The sequence below is a fragment of the Muscardinus avellanarius genome (assembly GCF_963383645.1).
Source record: "Muscardinus avellanarius genome assembly, chromosome: 1".
NCBI lineage: Eukaryota > Metazoa > Chordata > Mammalia > Rodentia > Gliridae > Muscardinus > Muscardinus avellanarius.
The window spans coordinates 222,933,956-222,952,321 of NC_137786.1; the positions used below are offsets into that span (position 1 = coordinate 222,933,956).

Below are 18,366 nucleotides of genomic sequence, written 5' to 3' on the forward strand. Positions count from 1 at the left end.
TAATAATGTTGAACATTTTTTTCATACAATGATTTGCCTTTTGACTCTCATCTTTTGTGAAGTGTCTGTTTAGTTCACTTCCCCATTTTTTGACTGGGCTATTTGTTTTCTTAGTACTAAGTTTCTTGAGTTCTCTGTATAGTCTAGATATTGATCCTCTGTCACAGGAGTATCTGGCAAAATGTTTTTCCCTTTCTACTGGCTTTATGTTGAGGTTCTTGTTAGTTTCCTTTTCTGCACAGAAGCTCTTAATTTTAATGCAATTCCATGCATGTAACCTGCTTTTAATTTATTTTGCCTTTGGAGTCTTGTTGGGAAAGTTTTTATATGTGCCTATATGTTGCAGCATTTAACCTATGCCCTCTTCATGTAGATGCAAGATCTTTGGTCTGATTTCTAAGTCTTTTATCCACTTTGAATTGACTCTTGTGCAGAGTGAGAAAGTGGGATTTATTTCCATTTTTCTGTATATAGTTAAACAGTTTTGCCAACACCATTTGTTGAAGATACATTTTTTTAGTGTATGTTTTTGGACGCTTTGTCAAAAATCAATTGGCTGTAAGTGTACAGATTTGTTTCTGAGTCTTCTATTCTGCTCCATTGGTCTTTGTGTCTGCTTTTGTGCCAGTACCATGCTGTTTTTTTTATTTTTATTACTATATCTTTGTTATATAGTTTAAAGCCAAGTATATGATGCCTCCTGCATGAATTTTATGCTAAAAACTACTTTGGCTATCCTGGGATTTTTGTTGTCTCAAATGAATTTAAGGACTGATATGTCTATGAATGTGAAGAGTGACCCTGGTAGTTAATTGATATTGCATTGAATCAATAGATCACTTTTGGAAGAATGACCATCTTGATGATATTTATTCTGCCTATCCAAGAGCATTGAAGGTTTTTTCAACTTCTAAGTTCTTCAATTTTTTTCATTGTTTTATAATTTGAAATTTGAAAAGATGAGTGTATAGCAAATCATTCCCTCAAGACGTTCTTGGTACTAGAGGATTAGAGAGGTAGACCAAATTTGTAGGGAAAAGATGAGATAGGTTTCAATCACACTAGTATGTTAGAAAGGAAAACCTTTTAGTAAGAAGCTATGCATTGATAATGAATCACATGGAACTATAATGCATCAAGAATAACTAAACCCTTTTGACAAAAGAGATAAAAGGATATGTACTAGCTCTCTAAGATTCCAGACATATTAGGTGATTATTTAACATACTATAACACTGGTTTAGGAATCAAATATAATCAATGAAATACCATACACTGGATCAGAATTTTTCATATATACATAAATTCTTGTTTCATTTGGAATGAATAAATAACAGGGAGAAATCTTAGTTTTTAATAATTAGTTATGGAATATATAAGTAGCCATGTTTAAAGAAGAACAAAGAAAAATATAATCCTGTAAGGTGATATAATAAATCTCTTATCCCACCCAAGGTAGAAAAAATTATTCAAAAAACAATAATAATTTATGGTGAAATTACAGTTTGTATTATAAAAGAAAGAAAAGTAATTAAAGGAGAGACAAAACAAAGTGGAAGAATATATCTGCAATATGCTCAGTCAACAAAGAACACAGACCCACAATTTATAGAACTTATAACAAACAAAGGCCTTATATCAGGAATATTTTTAAATTTTATAAATCAATGAAAGAAAAAGTATGGAGTAACATTAATAATAATTATTTACTTATATTTTATTTCAGTGTCATTATAAGTAATTGTTGGAAAATTTGTTTTCTGAATTTTTCTTTTTGGTTAATTTAATTTAATTTTTATTTATTTTTTCATTATTTATTTATTTATATTTTTTATTTTTATGTGGAACATATTGAAAATGGCATACATTCAGACTATGCTTGGTACTATCCCCCATTTCCCCTCCCCCACTCCCAACAATGAGTGTCCAGGTTAACCATGCTATATTTATATTTTTACACAGATTCAGATGTAGGTCCTTCATTAATCAACCTCGGCCTTCTTCCTCTCCTATACTTCCATCCTAGCTTTGTTTTCTCCTCCATTGGCTGGAGTCCCTCTGGTATTACTAATACTCTCTGTTTGAGCATTTTAGAGAAAACATAAGTCCTTTCTCTTTCTGTGCTTGGTTGTTGTCACTTAACATAATGTTCTCAAGGTCTTTCCATCTTCTTGCAAATGACACAATTTTGTTCTTCTTTATAGCTAAGTAGAATTCCATTTTGTGTATTTCACATACTTTTGCAATCCATTCATCTGTTGATGGATACCTAGATTGGTCCCATATTTTGGCAGGAAATTAAAGCACTAATTAACAAGCATCACACTAAAAAGTTTCTTCTCATCAAAGGAAACCATCAAGAACCTAAAGAGAAAGCCCACAGAATGAGAGATCTTTACCAGCCACCACTCAGAGAGCTAATATCCAGAATATATAAAGAGCTCAAAAGACACTACACTAGCAAAGCAAAACAAAAAAAAAACCCAATCAAGAAATGGGCAAATGAAGTGAATAGACACTTCACTAAAGAAGATATACAAATGGCCAATAGATAAAAGATGTTCAACATCATTAGCCATCAGGGAGATGCAAATAAAAACTACGCTGAGATTCTATCTAACCCCAATCAGAGTGACAAGCATAAAAAAATCAAATAACAGCAAATGCTGGCAAAGATGTGGAGTAAGAGGAACTCTTTTACACTGTCGGTGGGAGTGTAAAGTAGTTCAGCCACTATGGAGATCAGTGTGGAGATTCCTTAGAAAACTGGAAATAGATATACCATATGATCTGGCTATACCCTTCCTGGGTATTTGTCCAAAAGGTTTGAAATCAGAGAACTGTAATAACATATGCATACCCATATTCATAGCAGCACAATTTGTTAATTTAATTTTGATTCAAAAAAATCTGTAAAAGACTTTAAGAAGTCTCTAAGTAAGATAAATTTGCTTAACAAATAACACTCTATTCATTTTCCTCAGTTCTAATTTTTTAAGTTGGCATTTAGAGAAATTTCAAAATTTTATTAAAGATAAGATTTGGTCCAGGCATGGTGGTGCATGCTCATAATCTCAGTACTTTGAAGTCTGAGACAAAATGATCTCAAGTTCACAGCCAGCCTCAACAGCTTATTAAGTCCTCCTGCATCTTAGAAAGACCCTGTTTCAAAATAAAGAATAAAAAATAGGGCTAGGTGTGTATCTCGGAGGTAGAATGTCCCTGGGTTCCATTTCCATTATCACAAAAATAAAGATAAAATATGCATTTACTAGCTCTAAGTCAAGATTTGTAAAATATAATCACATGCAAATTTATTCCTCTTGGTACATACAGGAAATTCCGAGAATGCTATTCATTTCTTAAATATAGCCAAGTTCTTGTTTTTTTTTTTTTTACTAAAACATTATTTCTAAGTAACAGATAAAATATTATCTTATAATTGTAAGTACACATTTTAAAAACATGTATCATAGAGTGCCTGTTTTCATTTTATAAATATCTATACCATTTATGAGAATATGGGTGGCAAAAACCTACATATTTTAATGTCACAATCAGATATATAATCAATATTACCTAAAAAGAGCTGGGGGAAGTTGATATTCTTGTACTAATCATCATACCTTAAAAATAGGTTTAAATCCTCTCTACATAAAGATACTTGGAAACATATATTCATAAATAAATAAATGTGAGCATATATTTCAGCATCACTATGAACTATATCATGATATGAGATTATAATGCACCAACAGAATTATTTTTAAAAAAGATAAAAATCTGTCTATATGTCAAATAGCTTTACTTACAATGAGCTAATTGCCTCTTTGAACTAATAGTGTTATCAAAATTAATATGGTTTCTCTATAAATAAAATTCCTAGGATTTGACTTATGTCTCATGCATGAATGAACATTATAATCACTTTCTATCAACCAATTTCATGTGCCATATGTTGCAAAATAGATCTGTAAAACCAGTTCTATTCACAATGGATCTTGGTGTCATTCTTGATGGGAAAGACAAAAATCCCTCTTATTTTAAAATGTCACTTTCTTCTTAGCATATTGATTATGTTTGCACTACCAAATATAATCTAGAAAACATTAAATAATTTAACTCTTTGAAAAAAAATTTTTGCATTAGTTTTAAACCCTGAAGTTTTTCTGTGATATCAATAGCCAGTAGAAGCTTTGAAGCACAGAAAATAGTGTAAAATAGCTTATTTTATTTACATAATACAATGCAACATTATTTTGAACACATTTAGTAACAAATAATTTTTCCTGAAATGATAAAGTATGTAGTTTTGTAATCAAGTAATTCTTCATTACAGAGCTAAATCTTTTTTTTTTTTTCAGTACTGGGGATGGAACCAAGGGGCATTCTATCCCCTACCTACATCCCCAGCTCTATGTTTTATTCTTTATTTTGATACAGGGTGTCACTGAATTGCAAAAGGCCTCACTAAGTAGCTGAGGCTGTTCACAAACCCAGATCCTCCTGTCTCAGCCTCCCACATGCTGGGATTACAAGCGTGCGCCATCACGCCTGGCTTCAGAACTAAATCTTTTGACAGACATTAAATCCATCTACTGATTTAAAGATTGATTGTTTTTATGTAGGGAGAATGTGAGGTTGATTGTAGAGAAAGAGATGAATGAAAAGGATGCTGAATTTTACATGCTGCAAAAAAGTATCATTCTATTCATGTATTTACCTTTTTAGGTAGATGTTTTAGGAAGAGTACATTATTACCAATAAGAAATAAGAATCATGCGCATTCCATCTTTTGTTACTAGGCCATGAATGTTTAAAAGGAGTATAAATAATTAAATAACTACAAGCTAGAAAATCTTAATGAAATTATGAATTCTTATTTATTTAATATAAAAACACAAGTTTTAAGCACAAATAAAATATTACGTGTGCAATCATCTCACCCTTCTAAGAAAATACATTTTAAAACTTCATAGAAAAAGCAACAGTTCCTTATATGCCTAAAAGTATACATTATAAGCATATGTTTATTCACTTTTTAAATATTAAAAGGAATATGCAGTTCTTGATCAGTTTATTTATGTATTACTGGTTTATGTTCTCAGAATTTTAAGTTAACTTTTTTAAGTAGAAACTCTACACTGTCATTTCTACTCTGTAGCTTTATGTTTCCTCATAAGAACAGTAAATATTTAGAATATAATGATTTATGAAAACATAAAAACACTAGAATTCATGGGACTCTCAGTGAAGGCTGGCTGAACGAATATTGTAGAATTATTTCGGGCTTGAAATTAACAGGAGAAATGTTTCATTTCTATGGCCCTTTTTACAGCATCTTTTACCTCTTTATTCCTGAGACTGTAAATCAATGGGTTTAACATGCGAATAACTAACGTATAGAACACGGACACCACCTTCTCATGTGCTACAGAATACTGGGAGCTTGGCTGGATATAACTAAAACTTAAGGTACCGTAGAATATGGTCACAGCTGTCAGGTGGGAGGCACAGGTGGAGAAAGCTCTCTTTCTGCCTGATGCTGAGCGGATTCTCAGGATAGCGATAGTAATAGATATGTAGGAAATAACCACAACCAAGAAAGTGCCCATGGCAATGACTCCAGAGAAGGTTAAAAGCAAAAGCTCATTCATGGAAGTGTCAGAACATGAGAGTTTTAGCAATGGCGGAATATCACAGAAGAAGTGATCCACAACATTGGACCCACAGAATGACAGTTTCCCCAAGCTGATTGTATGTGTTAAGGAATTAATCATTCCACCTGTACAGGACCCAATGGCCAGCACTACACACTTCCTCTTAGACATAGCTGCAGTGTACAGCAGGGGGTGCACAATGGCCTCATAACGGTCATAAGCCATCACTGAGAGCAGGAAGCCTTCTGTGGTAATGAACAGCCCAAAGAACAAGTGCTGTGCTATACAGGCAGGAAAAGAGATGGTTTCCCTCGCCACCAGGAAGTTGATCAGCAGTTTTGGTGCAATGACTGATGAATAGCAGGCGTCTACGAATGAAAGGCAGCTGAGGAAAAAATACATGGGTGTGTGGAGCTTTGGGGTGACTTGGATTAACATGATCATGCCCAGGTTCCCCACCAGGGTACCTGTGTAAATCACCAGGAACAATGTAAAAAGCACAACTCTCAGTTCAGCTCTGTCTGTCAATCCCAAAAGAATAAACTCAGTAACAACTGTCAAATTCTCTTTAGTCATTCCTTTTCTTGAAATCTATAATGCAAAAGAGAAAGAATACAAGTGGGTACAGAATAATCTGGTGTTTAAGTCAGAATCGTTTGGACAGGTTTGTGTCCCTTGGTGGATAATTTTTATTTTGATGGTTTCAAATACCTTCATTTAATTTATTAGGAATGTGGTCAAATTAACTTTTATTTTTTCATTGATAACTATGATATGAATCCATAAAGAAATATAGGAAAAGTATTTTTAGCATCGAAAATTCAGTCTGAGCCATGTGTGGTGGCAAATATCTTTAATTCCAGTACTTGGAAGGCTGAGACAGGAGAATAGCAGGTTCAAAGCCAGCCTCAGAATGTTAGCTAGGCCCTCAGAAACTTAGCAAGACCTTGTTTTCAAATAAAAAATAAATAAAAGTAATTCTGGAGATATAGCTCAAAGGTAGAATGCTTTGTGTTCAATATTTACTACCACATAAAAAAATAATTCTGTCTCTAAAGTTTCTGCCTCTAATGAAAATAATATCCCCAAGGAGAAAAGTGTTGATGAATGAAATGGCATTGCAAAGTTAAATTTAAACCCCATTTAATCATTATTTTAAATGTTAAAGTAATTAATGGCAAAAAAAGGTTTGAAAATCAGCCATATTATTAACTATCTAGCTAACCCATAGAAATAATATGATATAACCAGACAATTAACAAAGATGGGGGGGAAGGGACTGGTCTCCAAAGACAAGGATGTATTTTTAAAGTTCATAAATCACAGACCCATTCTACAGTCTCCTCATGAGCATCATGGAGTCATTAAACTCAGTGGCATCACCACTTCTGAGCACAAAAATTTTATCTTTTATAAATGCAGTAGTTTTAGATAACTTCATAGGTTATGTGACATTTGGAATAAGTACATATTGTTTAGTGCTTATTTCATTATATAAATGCTTGCATATGTAGTGCATTTCATTATTTTATCATATAGTTACATTTTATGTATATATATATATATATATATATATATATATATATATAACTTTAGATGTATATAATTATGACCAGCTAACTAGGTATTGGTCCAGAATAGGTTTTCATGTCATTCAAAAAATATTGATAATCATTATGATTTACTAATTTCAATATCTATTACAAAGTCTGGTTACTCAACAATTTTAATTCATATAGGTTATATTTTTATAAGAATCAATAAGCCTATAATAGACTAGAGTTCTCTTCTTCTTTCTCCTCTTTTTCTCTCTTTCTTACACATTCTATACTTAAGAGAAAATATGTTTTAAGAAATTAATCTATAAAAACAATACTAAAATGTTGAATATCTATGTCAGTTTTATTAATTCATTTTACTAATGCATTTCCATTATCAGAAATGTAAATTGCTGTGAATATTAGAGCAAAAACTGAAATCAACTAAAATTAATATTTAATGTTTGAAATAATCCAGGTTAGTCAATAGGCATATGTCACTAGTGGTCAGTGTCTCCATTATAGTAGGTTTTCATCACTATAGAAAATTGTATGTTAGATATCTTTTAGTCCCCTGATTCACCTTAAAGCATTAATTAACTTGCATTTTCAAGGAATTTTTATTGTCTCTAAATAGTTTTAATTTTCAAACAGCATTAAAGAGATGAATTTTGTAAACAGAATTTAGAAATATACAATTTTACTATTTATCCTAGAAATGAGACCCTCTACAAAATTTAAGGTGACATTGTAAACAAAATTCAATAATGGAATATATACCATTGCAGTAACTTCTAAAACTCCCAATTATACTATGAAACTATCAGATAAAAAGCACATTTCCAACTAATCTACAAATAGGAAATAATTCAAATAAAAAGGGAAAATACTTTTATAAAATAAACTTAACTTACCAAAATAAAATAATTTTAAAATTTCACACTTACAAACCTTGTTTCCTAAGATGATTTTTTTCTCCAAGAGGACAAATTTATATAAAAGAAATATATATATATATATATATATATGCATCTATGCAAGATATATGTTTTCATCCTCTAATGAGCCCCATCATCACTTAAGAATTATAGAGCAGTAAATGAAACCTTGAAACACATTCTCTTTCTTAAGGGACTTTGGAATTTCCCATGACACTTAGGTATCCCCAAAGTGCACAATTAACTAAAATTCTATAAAAACTTGAAAAAATATCAAGCAAAATATAAGAGGGTTAATGAATTCTGTAAAGTATTATACAATAATAAAGATGGTGCTAAAATCAGGCTGATCCACATTTCTGAGGGTTACTATCAATATTTATCATTGGAATCATAGATTTTAATAACTCTACTGCTGGAACCAATAGAAAAAATAAGAGACTATATACATAACATGTTCTGAGACATTTAGCAATCATCAGCATGCTATGATCTGTGAAAGTAAAGATGTATTTACTTGTTTCTGGCATGGGATGGTAATGGTATACAAAGGGAACTCAAGAGTCAGGTTGAGATGAAAAGACAGAGATCATTAGATACACATGGGTTTAGGTGCCTGGAATATGTAAAGCTGAACACTTTAGTGGAGAGACTTAAACAGGAAAAATAACCAAAAAATTAACTTATAACTTGTTGTGTACGTTGCAGGGTTCCCAAACTGCACACATTAAAACAAGAGCCCCAAAAATTCAAACTAACAAGAAATAGTAGGAAAATAATAACCCTAAAATATAAAAGCTATCAAGGGCTTATATGATAAAAAAAAAAAAAAAAACTATGAGTTCATGTAGGGTTGAAATACATTCAAGTTCCAGGAACTCTGGTGAAGAGAATCATTGAATAGTCATGGCATTCAATGATGACAGCAGAGGAAGAGGAATTGCCTCAGCGTGAGCAGCTGACTCAACCCCACTCTTGAAGATCTCAGCACTAAACCTTAAAAAGATTAAACTGGCCGGGCATGGTGGTGCACGCTTGTAATCCCAGCATTCGGGAGGCCGAGACCTGGAGGATCGCGGTTCATAGACAGCCTCAGCTACTTAGTGAGGCCCTCTGCAACTCAGTGAGACCCAATTTCAAAATAAAGGATAAAAAGTAGGGCAGGGGGTGTAGGTTGGAGGTCGAATGCCCCTGGGTTCCATCCCCAGACCCGCAAAAAAAAAGATTAAGCTGATTTACAAGCAAGCTGTCAAAAATATTCAACCCCATTTAAGTGAAGATTAAAAAATTCTTAGTCTTACTTGTAAAATTTTCCAATATGGAGCATCCAATGAAGTATTTATTTGTATGTTGAAGAAGTAGAAAAATATCATTCATGACCATAAAATATTAATATCTAGTAGTAAACCCACCACAATAGAGATGATGGGCTTAGCAGATATCGAGATTAAAACATTTATAACCTTTTGCAAGCACTCTAATATGAACATGGATATTTAAAAATAAAATTAGTAAGCAGAAAAAAATTGAATTATTAAAATTTAATGTAATATTTGTAATAAAGAGTCTATTGTTCATTTTTAAGGGGATTTGACATTTCAGGAGAAAATAGTGAATTTGAACATAAGACATAGAAACTATCCACATTTAAGTATAAACAAAAATGAAAAATTGATTAAAAATTCTAAATTTGAAAACTCTGTGGAAAATGTCTCACATTTCATAAAAATGAAATGTAATTAAAAATAAGGTTAACTTATACTTTGCAATAAATATTCTAAGGTAGAAGACTATGGAACAATTATGTTAAGAGAGATCAGCCAAGCACAGAAAGAGACAGCACATATGTTTTCTCTAATATGCCCAAACTAGGGAGTACTAGAAACACCAGAGGGACTCCACATAATGGAGGGAAAACCTCAGCAAAGCTAGAATGGAAGGATAGGAGAGGAAGAAGGAAGAGGTCAATTAATGGAGGAGCTACATCCCAATATGTGTAACAGTATAAATGTAGCATGGTTAACCTGAACACTCATTATTGGGAGGGGGAAAGGGGAATCAGCACAGTCTGAATATATGCCATTTTCAATATGTTCTACATAAAATTAAAATTAAAAAAGAAAAAAGAAAAAAGAATATCATTGTAAACTATTTCTTTACTTATAATTAAACATTTTCCTGTAAAAACAAAATAAACAATAAAGAAAAGAAAAAAGAAAGTACAAATTACACAAAATCATAATCTTATATCATGCAAACTCAAAATTAAAAAATTAAAAAATGATATGATTGCTTGATGTCTTTCTGTTAAATACCTGATAAGCTATTATAAAATAATCTACTCCATAGCAAAAAACTAATAGTCTTTAAAAACATAAATTACTAGAGATAAATGGAAATCATAAAAAAAATTCTTAAACACATGTGAATCTAAGGGAGTAGGTGATTTTTTGTCTTTATTATTTTTACTTTTAGAGAGTACCAAGTCTCAACAATTAGATAGAAAGACCATATAAAACTCAAAGTCCTTCTGAACTAACTAGAATCAAAGTTTTAAGAACCATAGCATTAGGTAGGTTTGGATAAGTCTCAAAAGTTATATAAGAAGGAAAAGGAAACTTATGTTCTGGGTACAAACGCTCTTCAATTCATTAATCATGAAGCTGTGGTTTACATATAGTAGTCCAGAGAAGAGTCTCCCAGAGAAGGCCAACATATAATCTTATATTTGTATTATGACCTACAAGACAGTTTACATTTTGACTTAAATTACACTAATTTTATCCAGTAGTAAAAATTAAACAAACAAATAAAATGCACTCAGTGAAATGAAATATACCAACATTCAGTCTTTTGTAGAGCATAATTCACAATGCCCAAAGTAGAATCTATAATTTCTTGATATGTAGGAAAATTAAATCAAGACCTTAAGTGAGAACACAGTTCTCTTCTCATTTCTCCTAAATCCTTCTAGATTTAGTAGATTCTGTGTACATGCACTTTATGACTTCCATATCGTCCTGACCTATCCCTACCCATTCCATGCCCTGTATCACAATCAATTTTCTTTATGAGTCAATGCAATTTTCTGTCCTCTTTATTGGTAAAACAGCTCTGTTTTTGTATCACTGGCAAATATTGGACTAAATTCAAAGCATAAATACCCAAATAACTCAGAACAAATCTGCTTAAGTTGAATATATATATTCACTATAAAACAAAACACAAATAAAATGTACCAGTTTAGAAACCTTATAAAATTAGAAGCATGAATGGCCAACAATATATAAAATCATTTATTTACCATCATTCATGGGATTAGTGAAATTTAACATTATAGTGAGATATTGTTTTGTTATACTTCCTACTTCTTTTAAAATAAAAATTAAAATAAACTTTCACATTTAGTGTTTATAAGAATAGAAAGAAAAATCATGCCATAATACATATCAGTTGATATTATAAAGTGCTATAATAAGTGAAAAAACTAAAACTGCCTGCTAAAGATCCTAAGAGGCAGTAATGTAATTCTTAGAAATTCAGTCATAACATTTTTGTGCCTACATCAAAAATGCTTAATAGGAGAATTTATGCTAGAGTTTTAATATCATCCAAGGTCAAATATACACCAATAGAATAATGGCTAAAGAATTTCATTATATTCACAAAATGGAATAACATGAAAGAAAACAAACACCAAGGATGAATTTCAAAAGCAATATGTTTAGTAAAAAAATATGCCAGAACAGGAATGCAAAATGGGAAAACTTGGCAAGACAGTGACTGTGGGGCACAGCACATGTCAGTCTCTATAACACTGGAAATTCAACCACCTTGAAGGCAGCTCCTTGGCAAGAGAAAAAAATGCAGTGAAAAAATTGAACCATCACAGAATAAAATCAAGAAGACAGAACAGGAGATAGCAAAGTGCTCACGCACACTTCAGCTGGGGAGACACTGTGCATACCCAGGAGGATTGCAGAGGCCAAGTCAGCTTTGTACTTGAATAGTTGCAGGGATTAAGTTTTGTTGTGATTGTTTTGTTATTTTCTGTGTTTATTTGTTTACTTTCTTTCTCATTCCTTTTACAAGCTTCCTACCTCTTTCCTCTCTTCTCTCTTCCCTCCAAACTTTTTTCTTATATTCTTTTGCTTATATTAAATCTGGTTCATTTTATTATACCTAAATATTCTGCATTGACTTCTAGAATCCCCCTATATATTCACTATTTACACTTAAACTCTCATTCTACTTAATTATATCCTCTAGTTTACCCTATTCATGAACCTATCCCTATGGCTCCTCCCCTCTCAACCAACTTTCACCACTGAATACAAACATCTTTCCCTTGTATATACCAGTTGAAACCTCTAGATCCCTCGTACTGAGATTGGACTAGAGAGATGAACTAACTAAAAGAACTGCCAGACATTAAGGATAAACTAACCAGTTTATAAAAGGAAAACCCAATAACCCAGGCATTGAGGTTTAAAAATTTATGGGTAATAAACTGTCTGCTCGCACCTCTGAGCTGATTCCTTATAAAGGAGGTAACCAACAGAACGCCTTACCTGAACAACTGAAATCCATCATTGCCACCATTACAGCAGGGAGAAGAAACCCCAGAGTAACCACGTGATCTATAGGTAGAACAGTACTGGGATTATAGTAGACACACTTTTTAAGGTTAACATCAAGGGGTGATAAATGCACAGCAGAGATCAGAGAACAACCATAGAGTAGAAACTTCAATTGTAAGGCGTACCTGGTGGTAAATATCTACCTCCATAATAAGATACTATTAAGTTAAAAATAAATAAATAAATATATTTAAATACAAATAATTAAAAAATTAAAAAAAGAAAGATAAAATTGACATAAGACTTAAAGAAAGCTATCATAAGCAACAAAGATATAATCTTTTTTTTTTTTGTGGGTCTGGGAATGGAACACAGGAGCATTTGACCTCCAAGATATACCCCCTGCCCTATTTTTTATTTTTTATTTTGAAACAGGGTCTCACTAAGTTGCAGAGGGCTTCACTAAGTAGCTGAGGCTGTCCGTGAACTGTGATCCTCCTGTCTCAGCCTCCCAAATGCTGAGATTACAAGCATGTGCCACCACACCCGGCTAAGATATTATCTTAAAAAACCTGAAATCATGAGAAGGAAGAATAGAAAGAAAGCAATGAGCTCCCATAACCCCACAATAACAGAACCCATACACAGAATTACAGAGATTACCAGAAGGACAATACAGAACTTTATTTGTAAAAACAGTACAGGACTTCCAAAAATAATTCAAAGAGAGGCTGAAAAATATGAAAAAACAAATAAAAAAAAATTGAGATTCTGAGCAGGAATATAAAGAAGTCTTAAAGGAAGTGAAGAATGCAATAATTGAAATTAAGGCATTAATACAAAGTATAAACATTTGGCTCTACCACAAGGAAAATAGAATATCACTCTTAGAAGATAAAGGAATGTGTAATATACATTTAGGATAAAAAAAATTAATAGCATTAATTGGACTTTGAAGATATGTAGGCACATTTTAAAAGAGCTAACCTAAGAATAATAGGTACAGAAGAGAGAATATAAGATTAAAAAATGAATCAATGATTTTTTCAAAGAAGTAACATCAGAAAATCATTCAAACATAAAAAGAGGTCAACACAAAGGTACAGAAAACATATAGAACCCCCTTTAGACATAAGCAGAGAAAAGGTTTGCCATGACATATAATAGTCAAACTGACTAATGTAGAGGCCAAGGAGAAAATTGCAAAGGTGAAAAAAAAAAAAAAGTGACATTCAAAAGCAAACCAATTAGAATCACTCCAGACTTCCCAAACCAACTCATTATAACCAGGAAGGCCTAGAGCAATATATTCTAAACTTTGAATGAAACAACTTCAGTCAAAAAATTTTTACCTAGAAAAAATATCTCTCAAATTCAATGGGAAAATAAAAATATTTTATGATATGCAGAAATAGAAAGAATTAATGTTTTCTAACCCAGCACTAGAGAAAATATTCAGAGACTAATTACAAAGAAGTAATTAATAAATGCCAGAAAAATAAAAATAATAATTTCCTTTAACAATCAGCTAAGCAAAGAAGAACACATATGACCCCCAAAAGAAGCTAAAACTCAATTATTAGGAATTAAAATTCATCTCTCTGCATGTAAATGGCCCCAACTCCTAAATAGAAAGACATAAGATGGTCAAATGAATTAAAAACCAGAATCCATATATATGTTGCATGCAAGAAACACCCTATAAATAAAGATACTCTCAAACTAAAGGTGAAGGGCTGTAGCAAGCTAATCCATGCCAACAGAACTCAAAGACAAGCAACTATGATAGGAAACAAATTAGACTTCAATCCCAATCTTATTGGAAGAGACAAAGCAAGTCATTTTTACTGGTTAAAGGAACATTAAAACAAGAGGAAATAACAATAGTGAACATTTGCTCCCCAATCATAGGTGCAGCCACTCTCATAAAACAATTTTTTGGCCGGATGTGGTGGCACACGCTTGTAATCCCCATGCTTGGGAGGCGGAGACAGGAGGATCGCGCAGGTTCGAAGCCAGCTGCGCTGATTTAAGAGACCCTGTTTCCAAATAAAAAGTATAAAAATAGGTTGGGGAGTGTAACCCGGAGGTAGTAGGGTTTCCAAGAGCCCCAGTACCACTAAAACAAAAAAAAAAAAAAAAACAAAACAACAACAACAAAAAAAACCCAAAAAACAAAAAAAACCAAAAAAAAACATTTTTGTGATATTAAGTTACACATCAGTCCCAATACAATAATATTGGGAGACTTCAACATTCCTCTCACATCGCTAGACCAATCTTTTAGACAAATTTCAGTAAAGATGCCTCAGAACTAAAAACACCATAAACCAAATGGATTCATTAGATACATAGAGAATATTCCACCCAAATACAGCTGAGTTTACATATTTTTTCAGCTGTTCAAAGAACTTTTTTCAAAATGGACCACATCCTGGGCCACAAAATGACCACTAGCAAATTCAAAAAATGTGACATAATGCTCTGCATCTTTTTAGATTACAATGAAAAAAAAAACCTAGGAATCAACTATAAGAAGAACCAAAGTAATTACATAGATATATGGAGACTGAACACCACATTACTGAAAGAGGAATAGGTCATAGAAGAAGTAAGGTGTGAAATTAAGAAATTCCTAAAAACAAACAAAAATAGATACACGACATATCAAAACCTCTGGAACACCTTGAAGGGAATATTAAGAGGAAATTCATAACACTGAGTGCTTGCATAAGAAGAGAAAATATCCAAAAAAAAAAAATAACCTAATGACACACCTTAAAGCTTTTGAAAAACAGAAACAGTCTAGCCCCAAAGCAAGTAGAAGACAGGAAATCATTAAAATCGGAGCAGAAGCAAATGAAGTAGAGAATAAAAAAGCAATGCATAAAATCAAGAAAAATGAAAGTTTGTTTCTTGAAACAATAAATAAAATAAATAAACCACTAGCCAGCTAACCAAAAGAAAGAAAGAACCAATTTAAATCGCTAAAATAAGAGGTGAAAAAGGAGATATTACCAACAACAGCATGAAAATTCTGAGAATTAACACAAATACTTTAAAAGTATATACTCCAACAAAATGGAAAATCTAACAAAAAGACAAATTTCTGAATATATACAACCTTCTCAACTTGAGTCAAAAAGATATTAAAATTTTAAACCCATCAGTAGCAGAGATTGATGCAGAAATAAAGAACCTAACATCAAACAATAGCTCAGGACAAGGTTTTCCAAGTGAATTTTATATAATCATTATAGAAGACACAATTCCAATATTCCTCCTCAGAGATTCAAGGCTGGACAAACATATGAAAAATAATTCTTGTAATTCACTAAATATATATAACTAAAGACAAAAATCACATGATCATTTCAATAGATGCTGAAGGAGTACTCAATAAAATCGAACACCCACTTATGCTAAAAATACTAAACAGAATATAAAGAACATTCCTCAACATCATAAAGGCAATATACAAGATGCCTTCAACCAACAGCATATTAAATGAAAAAAAACTGCAAGAGTTCCTCTTAGAAACAGGAACAAGACAAGGATGTCTAGTATCACCATTCTTTTTCAATATAATTCTGAGACTCTAGCCAGAGCCATAAGGCAAGAAAAGGAAATCAAATAAGTTCAAATAGGAAACTATATTTAGAAGACCCCAAAAAATCAACCAAAGGCTTATAGAACTTATCAACAAATTCAGCAAAGTATCTAGATAGAAAATTAATCTTAAAAAACCAGAAGCTAAACCAGGCCTGGTGGTGCAGACTTGCAATCCCAGTACCTGAGAGGCTGACACAGAAGAATCACAAGTTCATGGCCAGCCTCAGCTACTTAGTTAGGCCCTCTGCAACTTAGTGAGACTTTATTTCAAATAAAAAAATAGGTCTGGAGGTGTAGTGTGGAGGCAGAATGTCCCTGGGTTCAACCCCCAGTTCTGAAAAAATAAAATCAGAAACTTTCTTATATGCCAATCATAACTCCACTTAAAAAGAAATCCCAAAAACATTCCACTCAGAATATCCCACCAAAACTAAAATACTTAAAAATAAACTTAACCAATGATATAAAAGATCTCTACAAGGAAAAATATAAAGCACTGATAAAATAAATCAAAAAAGACCTGAGGAGATGAAAAGATCTTCTGTAGTCTTGGATAAGCAGAATAAATATCAACAAAATTGCCATTCTTCCCAAAGTGATGTACAGATTCAATTAAATATCCATTAAATTACTGAGACCATTCTTTCCAGACATAGTAAAATCAGTTATTTTATTTGAAACAACAACAACAACAACACCCAGAATAGCCAAAGTAGTTCTCAATCAGTAATAGGAACCATTTAGAAGGCATCATTATACCTAACTTCAAACTATACTAAAAATACATAAGAATAAAAACAGCATAGTTTCAGCACAAAAAATCAGGCATATAAACCAGAAAAGCAGAATAGGAGACTCAGAAACAAATCTTCCCTCCTACAGCCAGTTAATTTATGACAAAGTTGCCAAAAATGTATACTGGAAAATAGGTAGCTTCTTCAATAAATGGTGTTGAAAAAACTGGTTAACCAAATGCCGAAAAAGAAAATAAGTCCCACTTTCTTCCCCCTGTGCAAGAGTCAATTCAAGATGGATTAAAGACTTGAAGATCATACCAGAGACCTTGCAGCTCCTTAAAGAGGACATATGTCCAAAACTTCAACACACAGGAAAAGGTAAAAACTTTCTTAACAAGACCATAAAGAAAGCAATAAATTAAAAGGAGGATAAATAAATGGATTTTATTAAACGTAAGAGCTTCTGTGCAGCAAGTGAAACTATCAAGGACCTCAACAGAGAGCCAACAGAATGGGGGAAAATGTTTGCAAGTTACTCCTCCAATAGAGGACTAATATCTGGAATATACAGAGAACTCAAAAAATTTGATGCAAAGAAAACAAATAATCCAATCAATAATGGGCCAGTGAATGAAATAGGCAGTTCACAAAAGAAGAAATACAAATGGCCCATAAATGATTAAAACACTGTCCAACATCATTAGCAATCAGAGATGTAAATCAAAACTACAATGATGTACTCATAAATATATCAAAGTCAACCACTAAGCCAAATATGAGGAGGGAGGGAAGAGTAGAGTGGGTATTAGATAAGGGCTAAATACGTGATATGTGCATGTATGCCTCCCTCATCATATACTCCATTAAGATGTGTGACTACAATGCACCAATAAAAAATTAAAAATCAAATATAAAATAGATGACATTGCTAAAAGGAAGTGAACCAATTGACATTGCTGCCACACACACCTGTATCATTTGTTTTTAATTCAGAGCTCACCAGTCATCTCTTTGAAGCAGTTTTAGGTCTATATTGGATGGGAAAATATGGCATCAATAGAAAACACAAATTTTGGATTTAGAAAAACAGGATTTGAGTGCCTGCTTTACCATTTACTAACTGTTTGACCTAGAATATAATAACTATTCTTGAAAAAAAATGCCCTGAGATATCATTCAACTACAATTAGAATGGTAGTCATTAAAAATACAAACAACAAATTCTGGCAAGGATTCGAAGTTGGAACTCTAATATATTGTTGGTGGGATTGCAAATTAGTGCAGCCACCTTGAAAAACTGT

The 18,366-nt window shown here is 32.3% G+C and overlaps 1 protein-coding gene across 1 annotated transcript; it reads right to left on the reverse strand.

Annotated features, from left to right (window-relative positions):
* Positions 1–5,297: 5,297 nt before the first annotated feature.
* Positions 5,298–6,236, reverse strand: LOC308265475 (olfactory receptor 5J3-like; the record flags this gene model as incomplete). The annotated part of the gene is made up of 1 exon (XM_080699221.1): positions 5,298–6,236. One exon carries the CDS (start codon positions 6,234–6,236, stop codon positions 5,298–5,300), a length of 939 nt encoding a protein of 312 aa, XP_080555347.1.
* Positions 6,237–18,366: the final 12,130 nt, after the last annotated feature.